This window comes from Acyrthosiphon pisum, chromosome A3 (genome assembly GCF_005508785.2).
Source record: "Acyrthosiphon pisum isolate AL4f chromosome A3, pea_aphid_22Mar2018_4r6ur, whole genome shotgun sequence".
NCBI lineage: Eukaryota > Metazoa > Arthropoda > Insecta > Hemiptera > Aphididae > Acyrthosiphon > Acyrthosiphon pisum.
Window position 1 is genome coordinate 38,575,069 of NC_042496.1, and position 15,325 is coordinate 38,590,393.

A 15,325-nucleotide genomic window follows, 5' to 3' on the forward strand; every position below is an offset into this window, starting at 1 on the left:
CCTAACCCCCTCCCTGACTACGGCCTTGGTTTTGCTATATAGCTTGTATAATACAAATAGAACATTTTCATTTTGCCTTTTCACTTAACACTGTGCATACCTCTCCACGTAGTCAATATAATTGAAATTGATCAATTTATTATTCTCTATCGACTGTTAAGTACTTGACTTCTTGTAAATACTTTGACGCTAAATGTTAACAGTTTATGCAGGTCAAATCACTCATCTCATTTTATTCGCTAAATTATTTGTTTTAATTGACCTAAATTTTGATTTCGTCGCAATATTTTACGAAAGTTAAAATTATGGTGACACAAAATCCGTTTTTTATTTCATTAATAAAAACTTATTTAATCACTCTTCGTAATTAAAATATCTGAACAAGAGATAACGAGAAATATATCATATATTCTGCAGATCGTCTACAATTAAAAATAAAAAAAAAACTATATAATTAAACATTTGTTGTTTTTGTCCATACAGCGCTTAAACTTGTCACTTCAAGCCTTGTAACTGCAGATTTTAATTTATCTAATATTGCCTGGCATCTCTGCATCCTATAATATTATAAGAAGCTATACAGAGTGACCCGTGAAGATATATATTGGACATAGAGAGCGACTCGCCGCCCGGCCTAAACTGGGTTTTTGCCGTTTTATCTTTTAACTAAAAAAAATTAGGAAAGTCATGAGATTAATGAAAATAAAATGTTCAAAATCAACATTTTCACAAAAAAAAAACTCTATAAAATGACTATCTTCAATATTGTTTCGACAATTTTTTTAACTTTTTTGCAAAAAGTTTAATTAAATTAAAAAATAAAATTGTGTAGTCTTTGTCTCTGCGAGTCTGATAAAAAAAAAAAAAACATATTTATGGTATATTTATTATCTCTGGAGATATCGCAATGGCGGGACACTACAGTATAGTGATATATTATATGTTTTTGCTCGTCATTCCATGGAACACGCATTACCTATATAATATTATATATCTTCTCGTATATTGCCTGTATCTACCTACATAATATTATATTGATTTAAACCACGCTACTGGCAAATTTTCGAAATTATTTTGTAACTCAAATATAATATAATAGGTATGTACAATGGACAATGGTAATGGCGTACAACGGTACACAATATTATTATAATATTGTAAATTGTAATAAAATGTGTGTATCGCTGCACACACGCAGGCGAAGCGGACGTATTAAATGTACCCTGCAGGCGCAGTATCGCTGTTGTCATCAGAATTTAATTATTATCATCATCATTATTATTATTATATGTATTTAACATTATTAACATAATATGCCGCTGCGGACGAGGGGTATTTCAAGTGTATGATTCACGTACGTGGTCGTTTGACATGATTAAAGGACGCGCTGACGTCCACAGACCGGAGAATAGCGAAAACGGAGTATACGACATAATATTATGTATATAGGTACAAACTACAAAGAGAGTATTAATATATATGATGTGTCGTTATTAGTATTATTATGTGATTAACTGCGCCGGCGGGGGGGAACGAAAAAGAAGCAGACACTCGGTGAAAACCCTATATTTTTGGACGTTTATTTCACAAAAGTCTGCACGTCATCGTTTTCACGTTTTACAGCAGCAGTCGTATATAAACAACAATGTTGGGGGAGTTGATGACACAGCTACTGTGAAATTATAATCTATTATCATAGTTATACGTCTTGATCTCCACAAGAGACCTATTTAGGAATATTTAATGCGTGGGATGAAGTAGATATAAAACAAATTACCAAAACACATATATTCTATGATAGCCCGATTATACCCTATCATAAATCAGAATGACTCCATTGCGCCTGTTAGGGCAATTTTACAAAGGTAAAAGTAATTTTTGAAAACTTATTATTATAATAGTTTTTTTTTTTTTAGTGTAATATCATACACTACCTAATTTAACAAACATAATTATTCATATTATTATTTTAATAATATAATGTAATGAACGCTTGTGTTACACAATTTATATGCACTCGGCAACAGCAGTTTGGGCTCTTACCGTTCATTTGTGGCCACGATTTAAGATAGTTCTATCTGACATTTAGACTTTAGGCTAAGACACTGTGTGATTTGCCCGAATGTTACTCAGCCACTGCACGTGGTCTTGATGTGAACAATATTAGTATTATTATTTATTACCTGTGCGACTACGGATATATTATACGTTATAGGTATATTATTTAATATAAACATTAACCCAGATCGGTAAATTATTTAATATTTAATTATATTATATTATGTTTATTTATATTGAAAATATAGGTATAAGTAGGTACTTCTAAGTATAATTACTTTAATAGTGCACTGAATATCATAAACAACATTATAAACTTTAATACGCGCAAATGAAGTGTTAAGTTTACATAATTTCGTACGTTAGCAACATCCTATCATGTTACGGGAACGTTTTTTAACTTTTATTAAACTATAATAATTATTATACTCCTATAACAGATCCTGTTAATTATTATACTTCATATCTACCCAAAATGTTTCTTTAGTGGTCTGATCGAATGTAATTTCTGTATAAAATGTTCTGTGGCACAATAATTATATTATAGTCATACTACTCCTATGCCGAGATGCATAAAACAACGATTAATCTAATGGTCCACTAAAATGTAATGGAACAATAAATCATGTTTTCGGGAACATTAGTTTATCACTATATTATAATGATTCATAAAATGTTTAGCGATTGTTTATGAACCCCTAACTCAGTATTGCTGTCTTATTGTTCTATGACTAGGTAATATTTTTAGTTGATCTCTGTAATGATAGACAATTTATAAAACAAATTTTGGTTTGCAATTGCTAAATAAATTTGTATGTAATATTCTTTAAGACAATAAAAATAAATTCTGATAATATGCATGATAATAACAATGACACTGATATCGCATCGAAAAAATGTTGATTCGGCGTGTGTTTTAACTTTGATGGAGCCTTATGAAGGGAATTCTTGTTGATGCATTTATTTTTGTCAATGATCAAGCGTAGATATATATAGTTGATCGTTCATATAACACATAAATGCACTTATAGTCATTCTCGACAAGCCGTCGTCGTGTCTTGTTCCGTATTATAGGTAACATATTATATTATTATGATGTTGGTAAGTGGTACCCAACACGTTAGCTACAAGTCGCATATTTTATTCGACTAAAATTACACGACATGGCGAGTTGTGAGTGCAGCTGTGTAGTGACGTACCTACGCCTAATTAAACGCGCGAGGTTCGCTATGGTTGAACTGTAACGATATACTGTTTCGTTTATACCGTTTAAGCGTTACAGGTAGAACCACTAAAAAGTATAATTAAATTAAATTAAACAACGCACTGGATTATTTCTGTGCCATTAACATAATGTGTCGTGACGTACGCCATAATATTTTATTTTAATTACCTATACGTTTTGTTATATTATGATATCTAATGATATACAATTATTTAGTTACCTTATTTTCCGTCATTCCGTGTGAGTCTATATTGCAGTTAAACGTTCGTGGACACCCGTGTGACTGAATGATGTAATCATAAACGTTTATTCGAATCTGAAAAACGCGATTTAATCAAAGTTCACACCGTGGTATCCGTTCGTATAATTATTGGTGACCACGTGATACTCGGGTACGTATTTAATTGCCGAAAACGCTGGACTTAAACGTCAGCGCCGACCGGTCAAACCGTATTACGTCAAATTCGAATCGGCTCGTGTGTCAAAAATCTAAACGTTCAATTCTCAATATTGAAATAGGTAGTTCAAACCTCTTTCGTTTTTGAAAATCGACCTCCAGCTACTATCAAACGATTGGAATCGTAGTTTTAAATGCAATATAACGACGAATTAATTGACACACGCAAGACATATTATTCACCACGTCGTGAACGTAAATCTTATATTACGCAGGTAGACGACTGGTAGTTGTCCATTCCACCAAATACAATCATGAAGATCAAAACATTTTAAAGATAGCGTCTTATCGAAAAATATTCCTAATTCTAACTTTTCGACTTTCGTTAACTATTTTCACCATGAAAAATAAAATGCGCGACGCCATTTAAATTTAGGTATCTATATTTTATACCTACTCTACAGTAATATTATATCCTATATACTTGATAATTTTGTATTATCACATACATATAGTGAACTTTTTATGTAAAATTACTAAAATATATTTTCAAAAACGTTTAAGTACAAAAATAGCTTTCAAGTTTCTAGTTAATATTGACAAGGCATAAAAAATGTTAGATATTTATTCAAAACGCACGGCCGTAGAAAAGTTCGGACAAATTCTTAAAAACAATATATTATTATGTACGATATTGCGACTTATGTTATTGCAACGATTATAAATGTAGTTTTTCTTATTTCTTTATTAAAATGAGTCAACATGAAGAACATTATGACAAATTTGAAGTTTGAAAATTGTATAATACATAATAAACGGAGTTAAATTTCATTATTTTCATTCCACTATAACGTCAACACTTAGCGATTCTGCTATATTTTGATAAAGCTAATAATTATTGTCATAGTTTTTTAATTCCTTCGTAATATTTTCTATCATAATAAATTTTTATTTGGAGACACGACCGTAGCAAATCAAATTATAACTTACTATTTCGAAACTGCGTGGCCTTTACAAGTCAATTAAGTATTCCATAACCAAATTTGTTTTTAATTTATTTACGATGTCCATAATGGAAATATTCTGTTTTTTATTCGCTGGTAATATGATAATAATTATTTTATGATTTATGAGCGGAAACTTGATTAAACCGATGGTTCATCGAAACTCTATGTTGTTATAATCGAATCTGAGATACTTTAGTGAATTTTAATAAGCACCGAGTGGATTGGGTATCTGATTTTGATTAACTCAAATAAGTACATAATTAAAATAGTTTTTTAATAGCTTTATAGTCATCGTACTCTCATACAATAAAAAGATATTCCGTGTACCTGTTTACAAGATCGATTTTTTCCCTTTCATTTCTCGCTGGTTATTATTATTATTATTACTGTCAATTTATTTATTTTTGTCTGATTGTTGTATCAGAGTAATGGCGTAAGAACCACTTTTTCAAATCTAAAAAATCAATTTACTATTTGTTGTTGTTGTTTTATGAATCAAAGACGAACAACCAATCAGACGTTATACCTATAATACAAACGCTACATAAAAAAATACGTTTAAATGTACACTTGTATCAACACCATAATATTTATTTCAGTTGGTGCATACACACCCCTCTTCTTTTATTACCCAAGTACCTACCTAACAGTGTTCTGACGAGTCGTAATTATTCGCATATTAATTACTGGTAATTAAAAAATGCATAAAAATTTTTTTTTCATATTGCGTAAAATAAAATAATGAGGTAGGTATACCCATAACAGTTAATTAGAATATAATTGTAATTATACAAACAAATTGATAAACGTATCATTGTTTTTTTTCACTACGTTTTGTTATTACGTTTAATTAATTGTTAAATATTTTTAATAAAAAACTCTTTTTTTAATGTTGAACTATTATTGAGATTTATTACATCTACCTATAATGTTGATATTATTTTTTGTAACTGAAAATACAATATTTAGAAAAAATAAAAACGCAGGGGAATAATACTCGTATACTATATATTATATATATTATAGTTTTTAGGATAATGCATAATATTTTCTTATCTATACGTTGTAATATTATGTCTTGAACTTTTTTCTCTCTATTTTGCATCTCAATGTTTGTGTAAATATTTATGTATATGACATTTAAAGTAAAGAACACAAATTTAAAATTAATTTATGTCTCTTAACATTAAATTGAAACGTCATTCGTAATTTATTAATATATTAATATACCTACCATAATATTTTTTTAAATAGATTTTGCATTTTTCTTTCTGAGAAATATGATATTTTTGTATTATACGACAATGGGGTTGAATAAAAACATTTTTGGAAATTTAAACAAGTAATAAATAATTTATATCTTAGAACTATTGAGGTGGAAGTGATAAATATGTTATAAATAATATTATTAATATGTGTTCGTTGGTGTTTTCTTGTCTGAACTGTCCAAAGAGTATAATAAAAACCACCTTATTCAGATCGATGTACATTATTATAACACGGTGTATCTAATGTATTTGTTGTACTCATTGTTTTTTAGTTTTCTTTAAACTTGATATACAAATTAAATGTTTTAAATTTAAATGTTTTTCAAATATAATCAAACAATTAAAAAAAAATGATATTAAGTAGGAAGTGTTGATTTCCCTTAAACATTAGGTGGTTAAAACTTATACCTATTTTGATTCATCACATTAATTATCACAGCCTTTCTAAATGTAGATAGTTCACTGATTAAATAATTTATAATCAAAATAGCTGTACTAAATATATTTCACTAATTACTACTGCCAGCTTTCATTAATACAATAGTAACATAAATTCGAACCTTATACGAAATAATATGACGTATAATGTATTAACGTGTCCGAATGTGAAACAAACGTTGTTCTCCATCACAGCAATGTAGCTGTTTTGCCTATACGATTCGCCATGCAACACATTGAAATGGTAAAATCTACGACGAATGTCACAGTTAATTCCAATTGGCCATAAATTCGAATTGTTCTACGGGTCCTAGACGATATTTATAATCAGTTTTCCGTCTCAAAAAGAAATGGTTATATTTTAGTTGTTATTTGTTCGCACAATGACTAAAATTTAAAATTCATTTTCGATAGTATATGTCCAACAAAGTCCGCATGTGGACTATGAAGTAATAATATAACATGTTACATGATTTCGACTCATTTTAAGATATTATAATAAAGTTCTATCTGGTGCCATAATTGAAACGATATGACCCACCGATTCACGATTGATTTACACCAACAAGTGCTGGAAGATGTCCAAAGGTCGATTCTACAGGTTTGACACGTAGTGACAGTTGGTATTGAATACGACAGGTATCAGAAGCTATACTAATAATGACATAAATTTATGGTATAGTAACTATACAGTGTAAAGTACATAGTTTTGAGTACACTAATTACAGTGTGATTGAGCCACTTTACCAAATACACCGAGTATAATTACCTATTATAATGGTGACATTCGTTGTAAAAATACCATGTAGCTGCAATATAATATAGCTAGTCTATAATTTATAAAGAAACACATATTATTTTATTCTATTTTATCGAAATACGTCACATTACCCGTTGCGCAAAAAAAAATAAAAAAATACCTTGGCCATAGATAATAAAAAAGTGGATGTGCCCATTGATATAATGACGTTTGCCCGATGACTAAGTGAGAGCTATAATAAACCATAAGGGAACAGCGTGCATAAACATGGTTATCAATAATAATTTACATCAACAATAAATTATATTAATTTTATCACTAGAAATTGTTTCTGAACCACCGTTTTTTTGCCAATAACCTTATTATAATAACCACAGTTAAACTATAGCATTCTCTACGAGCACAAAGTTTTTCGTGTATTAGCAGGGCCCATCCTTTTCTAATAGTACCTATCTATGACTTACATGTTATTTGTAGGCGCCGCACTGTAAGCGCACTTGTTTTATTATTTTATATATTACTCTTATCGAATGTCTTAGGTAGGTACTTGATTAAAATAATGAATAGATACGTCCAAAAAAATACCGGTATAACTTACCCAATTTTGTTTTTGTTGTCTACCGAACTCTGAATATTTTTAAACTTACACTAATTGTTTTATTTCCGTTTCTTCTTTTTTTTTCGCCTACGCTCCAGGTTAGTGGTTATGAAATATATAATAATATTATAATAGGTATCATGTTATAAAAAAGAAACACTCAAAACTTTTTGGTCGACTGCAAATAACAAAATACCTATAGTCTATCGATGGTTTTTATATAATTATGTTGATAAACGTGCCATCGTCGATATAATATTGTCAATATTCGAGTTGATGTGAATCGTTTTCTCGACAGACTTGCGTCCGGATTATGATAGGTACATCTGCACTGTCGTTTGACTGTTTAATACACATAATAATTTTATATTCACCTTCGTCGCGTACGTCAAAATCATGTTTCGTGTAGTTTTCAAAATAATTATACTCAGACAGTGTCACGGTGACGAAAACCATTCTGCAGTCGCATCAAACACTAATCGCGAATGCAGGCGTATCGATCATCAGCCTATCGGCTGGTTGTAGTTTTAATTTAATTGATATTGTAATAAATGATAATGTTTCGTTTTAAAAAGTAAAGAAATAAATCGTCGTAAACTGCGTAGGTAAGCGTGTTTTATTTTTTATACAAAAAATATTTTAAAGCGTTCTCTCGTTTTCGAGCCAATTATTTTTAAATTAATCGTATTGGTGTGAAAACAGTTAACGTGCGGATAGGTATTGCAATATAAAATATGTTGCCATTGATTAAAAATACTATTATATCATAGTTAATATTGTTCAGTGGCTATATTTGCACGTTAATACCGTTATTGATTATAACTACAAAATGTGTAATTAAAAAAAAAAAAAAGACAAGCACTCAGTGGTCATACGGGTAAAATGTTTACTGTACAATACAATAATTTAATCAAATATTTTTTTCTGCGCTTTTGTATGTTACTGCAATTACATTTTTTGCGTCGAAAGAGCTCACTTCAAAAGTTCCATTTATCTGCTATAGTCGCTATACGAATATTGTAACTCGTATTTTTAGAATTTCTATGTAATTATATATTATTATATTATCGTTCTGAAACAATTCATAAAAATTAAAGGAGTGGATGGAGTCAGGGTGGAGCGAGTAGAAGTTATAAAGAAAATTAAGCAATCACGATCTCGTCCATCACGAGTTCCGAATTGTTTTTCGAATGCAATAGTTTATCATTGATTTTAAATTAATAACATAAACGTATGGACTTCAGGTAGCCAACTCGGTAACATTACTCCTATGTATCATCAGCATTGTTTTATTTTGTCTTATAAAAGTAATGGCAATCGACCACAATATAGTAAATAAATATTCTGACAATATTGATAATGATTTTTAAATAATTTTTGTACAAATCAGGTATAGGTATATAAGTAAGTACTATAATATTATATTACCTACCTACGCATGTTCTTGATATTTTGATAATGTCTATAATATTATTACTATTTTTTTTATTTTCAGTTAAATTTCAAATCACTCATTTTTTTCATAAATAAATTAAATTGATATTTATTGCTGTTTGTACGAAATAAGATAGGTACAATTTTCATATTTTTCTACATTTTAACAATTTCATAAATCGATTTCAATCAAATTGTTTATTACCTGTTGTTTCTTTGCTTGCAGTTTTTTTTATCATTTAAAATAATTTAACAGTCTACACACAATAAATCACAACAATAACACGTAACATTGTAACACATCACGTAACGTCATAACAATTATGCCACATGATTATAATCTTACATTTATATGGTGAGGAACCTATCCATTAAAATAGCATCTCAATAGGTTACAGTTACACAAGCGTTTCCAAAGAGAAAACCTATTACAATATGTTTATATATAAACATTTTGCTGTGAATGGAATGAACATTTTAATATTATGATCATTGTTGTTTTTAATATTGTATTGTTATAGTTTGTACATTTACATGTAGGACCCACATTGTAGGTATAGTGTCGTATTCAAACAAACATATTATTTTGTAATAGTATACAATTTACGCGGAAATTTCGTTAAAGAGTAACGTTTTTCCAGCGGTTCAATATAATAATTATTATTAAGTTTTTTTTGGCATGCAAAACCATTTTATCATGCTCTCGCAGAAAAAGAATTTCTTAGATTTTCAAAAATCTTTATGGAAATCAGACCATTGTCTCAGCAATTTTAGTAATTATCATTTCATTATGCTCTTCATACAATCTCACTCACGCACACACTCTCTCTCTCTCTCTCTCTCTTTCTCTCTCTCCCCCTCTCATTCGCTCCACTCTGGTAGTCGTTCAAAGAAACCTTTGTCGACGTGTTGATTTTGGAAAACAATAATGGTTTTCAAACAACAAAACCCACATAGCTAGGTCGTCTCGTCACCTGCAAAACTTGCTTTGTTACGCGTCTCTCTCGCCGATATCGATTTTTGACGAAAATTACTGGTGACCTTTGGCTGCGTGTCTGTGTGTGTGTGTGTGTGTGTTGAGGGGGGAGGTAGGGTTAACCTACCCTGGACGCCGAATATCATCGTCGTAAGGTAGGTACTGCTCGTCGAGACCAAAATATCGTTATTTAATTATCTGTTTGACGTCGCGGAATACGCGCGCACAAAGGCTGTGTTGGATATGAGGTACATATATTTATATATATTTGTATAACTATACAGTACAATAATAATAAACCCACACAAACCGATGTTTAAGATCGCTGATGCACCTGTTTAAGACAACCCCGACTGTACTCGATAAACGGAAAAGGAATTAATCCGAGCAACTCGAATACTGCTCGATGTATAGTTTCTCTTTGTCGTCGATTATACTATGTTATTATAATATATAATAATATATTATTATACAGATATGCCAGATGTATTAGATTATAATATAATTGGCGAGATCCTTATGGGCGGACTGGCTCGGGTGGTATATGTCTGCGGGACGAAGTGGTTTTATGTCATACAGTCATACACAATCATATTATTATATTCTATATAACTACATATTAATTTTATCACAAATACTTTATAATTATATAAAATTGTATAGGTACGTATTTTAGTTTCAAATTAAGCTGCAGTCAGAACACAGCCGTATGCGTCTTGGAAACACAGTAATTAATATTATGATATTTTAGACTAAAATGTACTTATCTCTATCGTCTAATGGGTGTACAAGACAATAATTATTAATCGTTATCCTAGCACTGCTAATGATAGCTCACAAATTAACACCCACCAAACGAACACGGTCATTGATTTTATCATTACGTTTCAATAAGAAATTACCTACTGATAAACATAAACGATGATTGCATGCTCCACGCAGTCGGGTAAAATAGGGATTGTAAATTATATACTCGATTACGTCATGTTTGTTAGTTTGTAAAGTTTTGTATTCTACAAAATGTACAAAAATAAATTTATTTGGAGGAAGGGGTTATGAGGAGAAGTGAAGGTTATGTGAGTTACAGCTAAGACCGAAATTCATTTTTGCCTATGTATAAAAAAAAACGATGCTATTTAAATGTATGACAAAAATTATTAAAATTATATGACAAGTACCTAAATAATTTAAGAAATATATTCATGTAAGCAAATTCCCAAAAAAAATATTTTGAAAAAAGTTATTACGTTCCAAGTTGATTTAATCAAAAAAATATTGACATTTTAAAAAATTCTAAAAATTAAAATATTTGACTTAGATAAATGTTTTTACTATTTAAATTGTTCTTATAATCAGATTCACAACAAATTGACTATTTTGAATACTCCAAGAAAAGCTTAAATTAAATTAAAATTTTTTTATCTTCAGTGTTAAAAAAAAAATAATTTTTTGTATAATATAATAATATATTATATAATATGTGTAGCGCTAGTGACTATACATTATATGTTTATCTAAAAAAATTAAATATTGATTAGAACAAAAGTTATTCCAAAAGTCAGTTCTATCTGTTACACTTTGTATAAATAATACATATAAGTAGTACTGTGGTAGTTATAGGAACACTGCACACAATATTATATACGACATACATAACATTGTATACATAGGAAAGCAAACTACTTACAAATATTTTTTCTTTATAGTATCTATTAGAGTTTAAATCTCGTTTTCTGACAAAAACGCAATCTACAAAGTCTAGATCAGCGGTTCCCAAACTTTTTCCCATCGCGGCACATTATTATTAGTAGTTATAAGTCACGGCACACTTTGGATAAATATTATCTACTTAGTGAATAATAGGTACGTATATAATGATGTCGGGTATTATTATCGTTAATAGGTAATAATATTATTATCTCTCGATAGCTGTACTTGTATATATATATATATATATATGTATCACAGAACTGTTCTGTGTATTATACATTTTTGTCCTTCCAATATTAAATGATAATTCGTTTGGTCGTATGAAACAGTTACGTTCAAATCACACCACGGCAAGCCCAAATTTGATTGAATTTGGGTTTTTCGCACTAACAAATATTAAAAACAAGAAACGTGAACGAATTTTATTAGTTGAACAAAAAATGCGGGTGTGTTTATCGTCAATTCCTCCTAGAATTGAACTATTATGCAAACAACATCAAGCACACGTTTCACACTAAAATTTATGATTATATCTTTTTTTTGTAATTTTAAAGTTAATTTTTGTGTTAGTTATTTTTAATTGTATTATATATTTTAATATTTTGAAAAAAATAATTTTATGTTTTTTATAAAAAAAATTCAAGTTGTCGCGGCACACCTTTCAAATTTCACGGCACACTAGTGTGCCGCGACACACTCTTTAGGAAACACTGGTCTAGATAATTAGATAATTGATTTCACATGGAAAGTATTATACCTATACATATACAATATACATATCTAAGAAATGTGTAGTGTGAAAATTATATTTACTATCCTATACTTGCCAAGCGTATACTTGGTATCTGTACATTTACCTATAAATTTAGTAATTACCAATATATTAATATTCTCGACCGCTTATACTAAAAGCAAACCGAAATTATTACTAAAACTAACAGAAGGTATATTATTAATACGTAGAAAAAGATTTGTCATTATTTAAACACAAATCAGTTATCAACAAGGAAATGTCGATTCGCTGAGAATTAATCTAGTGAGTTTATTAGGAACAATATTATTAAACGTCGACGGAAACCTTAAAATCTAATATAGAAATATAACTGAATGGCAGACCAATTAAATACCGACGAAGGAGTACAACCGTAGTCAACCACTCTTATTTTCCAAATTCGATTCGACGAAACGGTTTTAATTTTGTTTTGATTCAATATAAATTATATAACATAGGTATAAATAATAATAATTAGATCATTGATTTAGTATAATAAGACTGTTGAAGTCATCGCGGTGCAATTGATTTCATCTGCAAAATACAATTATGTAATGGCAATAATATACGACGATACATCAGTTTTAATAATTAATACTTATCTGCATCGTATACAATGTACACATTTTATTCACTGTTTTTTTTTCTGATTTTTAATTTCAGAACATACTGTTCTATTACGACTACGAGAGCTGCAATAAGCCGTCCGGAGTAATACTGTTAGAAGGCAGTTACTGCTCGAAACTAGATTTTTCCAGCGGTACGTCGAAAGTCACTGGGAAAATTCATCCGGAAAATGAGGTTGGTTACGTGCGATTTTTAAAAAAAAAATTAATCGACCGCTGCTTACCCGCTATAATTTGTGATTTGTGATTTTCCAGCACTGTTTCGTCATTTCGTACAACCATCCTCAAATGCGGCAGTACGAGTTCCGCGCGTCGTCAGATACGGCTTGCAAGACTTGGGTGAACGCTTTGAAGCAAGCCAGGTACTATGTAAAACTGATTAGTTCGCTTATGGTCAGTGCTCGAATTGGGAATCGTTAAGTAGAGGAAAACATGGTTGGGGTACGCAAAAAAAAAAAAATTGGTAGAGGAGCTCCGTCCCCCTGCTCACCATCCCAATTCGAGCACTGCAGTGAGTTATTATAAGGTTAGCCTGTTAACGCAGTGGCGTCATTCGAAGAGGGATATGGTGGTGAGCATTTTCCCGTGTCAGATTTTAAATTCAGACGAGCCGTGGGTCGTTACTGATAAGACATGTCTTGTTTTGATAATTTTGAGGAACTGTAAACAGAAATTTTCGTGTACATGGTAAATTATTGTCGCAATTTGATAATTGATATTTAATATGGTTGGAATGTATATACACGCGTGGGCGTGGGCGTGCACATCATAAGAAATATGTGTGTAAGTAAACTGATAATTTTTTTTTTAAATTGTGATGAACTGCTACAGATGTGCAATTTTTATGAATATATTTTAATATTTTTTTTTTTGAATACATGCATTTTTTAATCATATTTGTGAAATTCACGGACGATCCCTACATTTCTGTTCAGATGAGAAGGAAACATGTATTGTGTAAAATTTCAACTAAACGCTATAGGTGCACTATATTATTAAAAATGTCCACCCAACCGCATAAACAATTTCATAAGCTCGTCCAAACGCGAACCGCTTTACTCATATTATATAATATTACATAACAAAATAGGTAGGTACAATGACACATATTTACAAAAGATTTGCATTTGTACAACCACAAAAATATCATTATCGTATATGATTATAATATACATAAGTATAATTTTATTTCTAAAATGACTTTTCATTCTAATGCTAATATATCAACACGGCAAAAAGTCTAAAAACAAAACGATCGCTATTAAAATCTGTATCCATTATTTCAAAAGAACCTCCGATATAATTTAATATTTTTACATATTTTTACATTTAACATAGCTATCACCAATCGTATTTAGCACTGCTATTTAATTTGTATAGCTTTCTAAAAAAATCTAAGATTACGGTACCGATGTATAGGGTAGGTACCTACTATATATTTTATTTAGACCTCATCCCCCTTTAACTACTTTTTCTTTAAAAACTGTACATAATTCTATAACATATTTTTATAATATATACCTACATGTATGTTTTACACTTATAAAATTATGTAAGAAAGCAATATTGTATATCGAGATGAGAATTCAACTGGATGTTATAGGTTGTGTGCAAAGCTAGTGGTTTTTTTCCAATTGTATGGGCTGATCAAAACTTGTCCGCCCCCTATCAAAGACTGAAATGACGCCATTGTACTTATATCATGATAATATACAGCCCGAAAAATATTACATAATGTTACCTATATTATTATCGTTGGTTCTCGCCGTTTCAGTTTCAATAAGTTGCTGCTACAAAAAGAAGAGCTCGAACAACGGCACTTGCATTTGCTACAGGTCGTCGAGAGCGAAATGACTGCAAAATGGCAGTACGCCCAACAGGTCGATGAATCGGCCTCAGAAATCAAAAAACTACGCGCAGAAGTAAAACATAATATTGTAAACGAATTATTATTTCCCTGTAGTTTATATATAGTGACGTGCCCATCGCGATTATTGCGTCTTCGTTTCGCGAGGACTGCGGGACTGTTACATACGTAAATCATCAGAATTTGTTA

General features: G+C 30.2%; 1 protein-coding gene across 1 annotated transcript in view; it reads left to right on the top strand.

Annotated features, from left to right (window-relative positions):
- The window catches only part of LOC100167303 (ras-specific guanine nucleotide-releasing factor 2-like), a 53,537-nt gene that overhangs the window by 20,680 nt on the left and 17,532 nt on the right, over positions 1-15,325 (top strand). Inside the window, exons 3-5 of the mRNA XM_008189714.3 lie at positions 13,307-13,444; positions 13,525-13,631; positions 15,044-15,191. Of these exons, the coding sequence (XP_008187936.1) occupies positions 13,307-13,444; positions 13,525-13,631; positions 15,044-15,191 (393 nt within the window). The remainder of the gene's footprint in view (positions 1-13,306; positions 13,445-13,524; positions 13,632-15,043; positions 15,192-15,325) is intronic.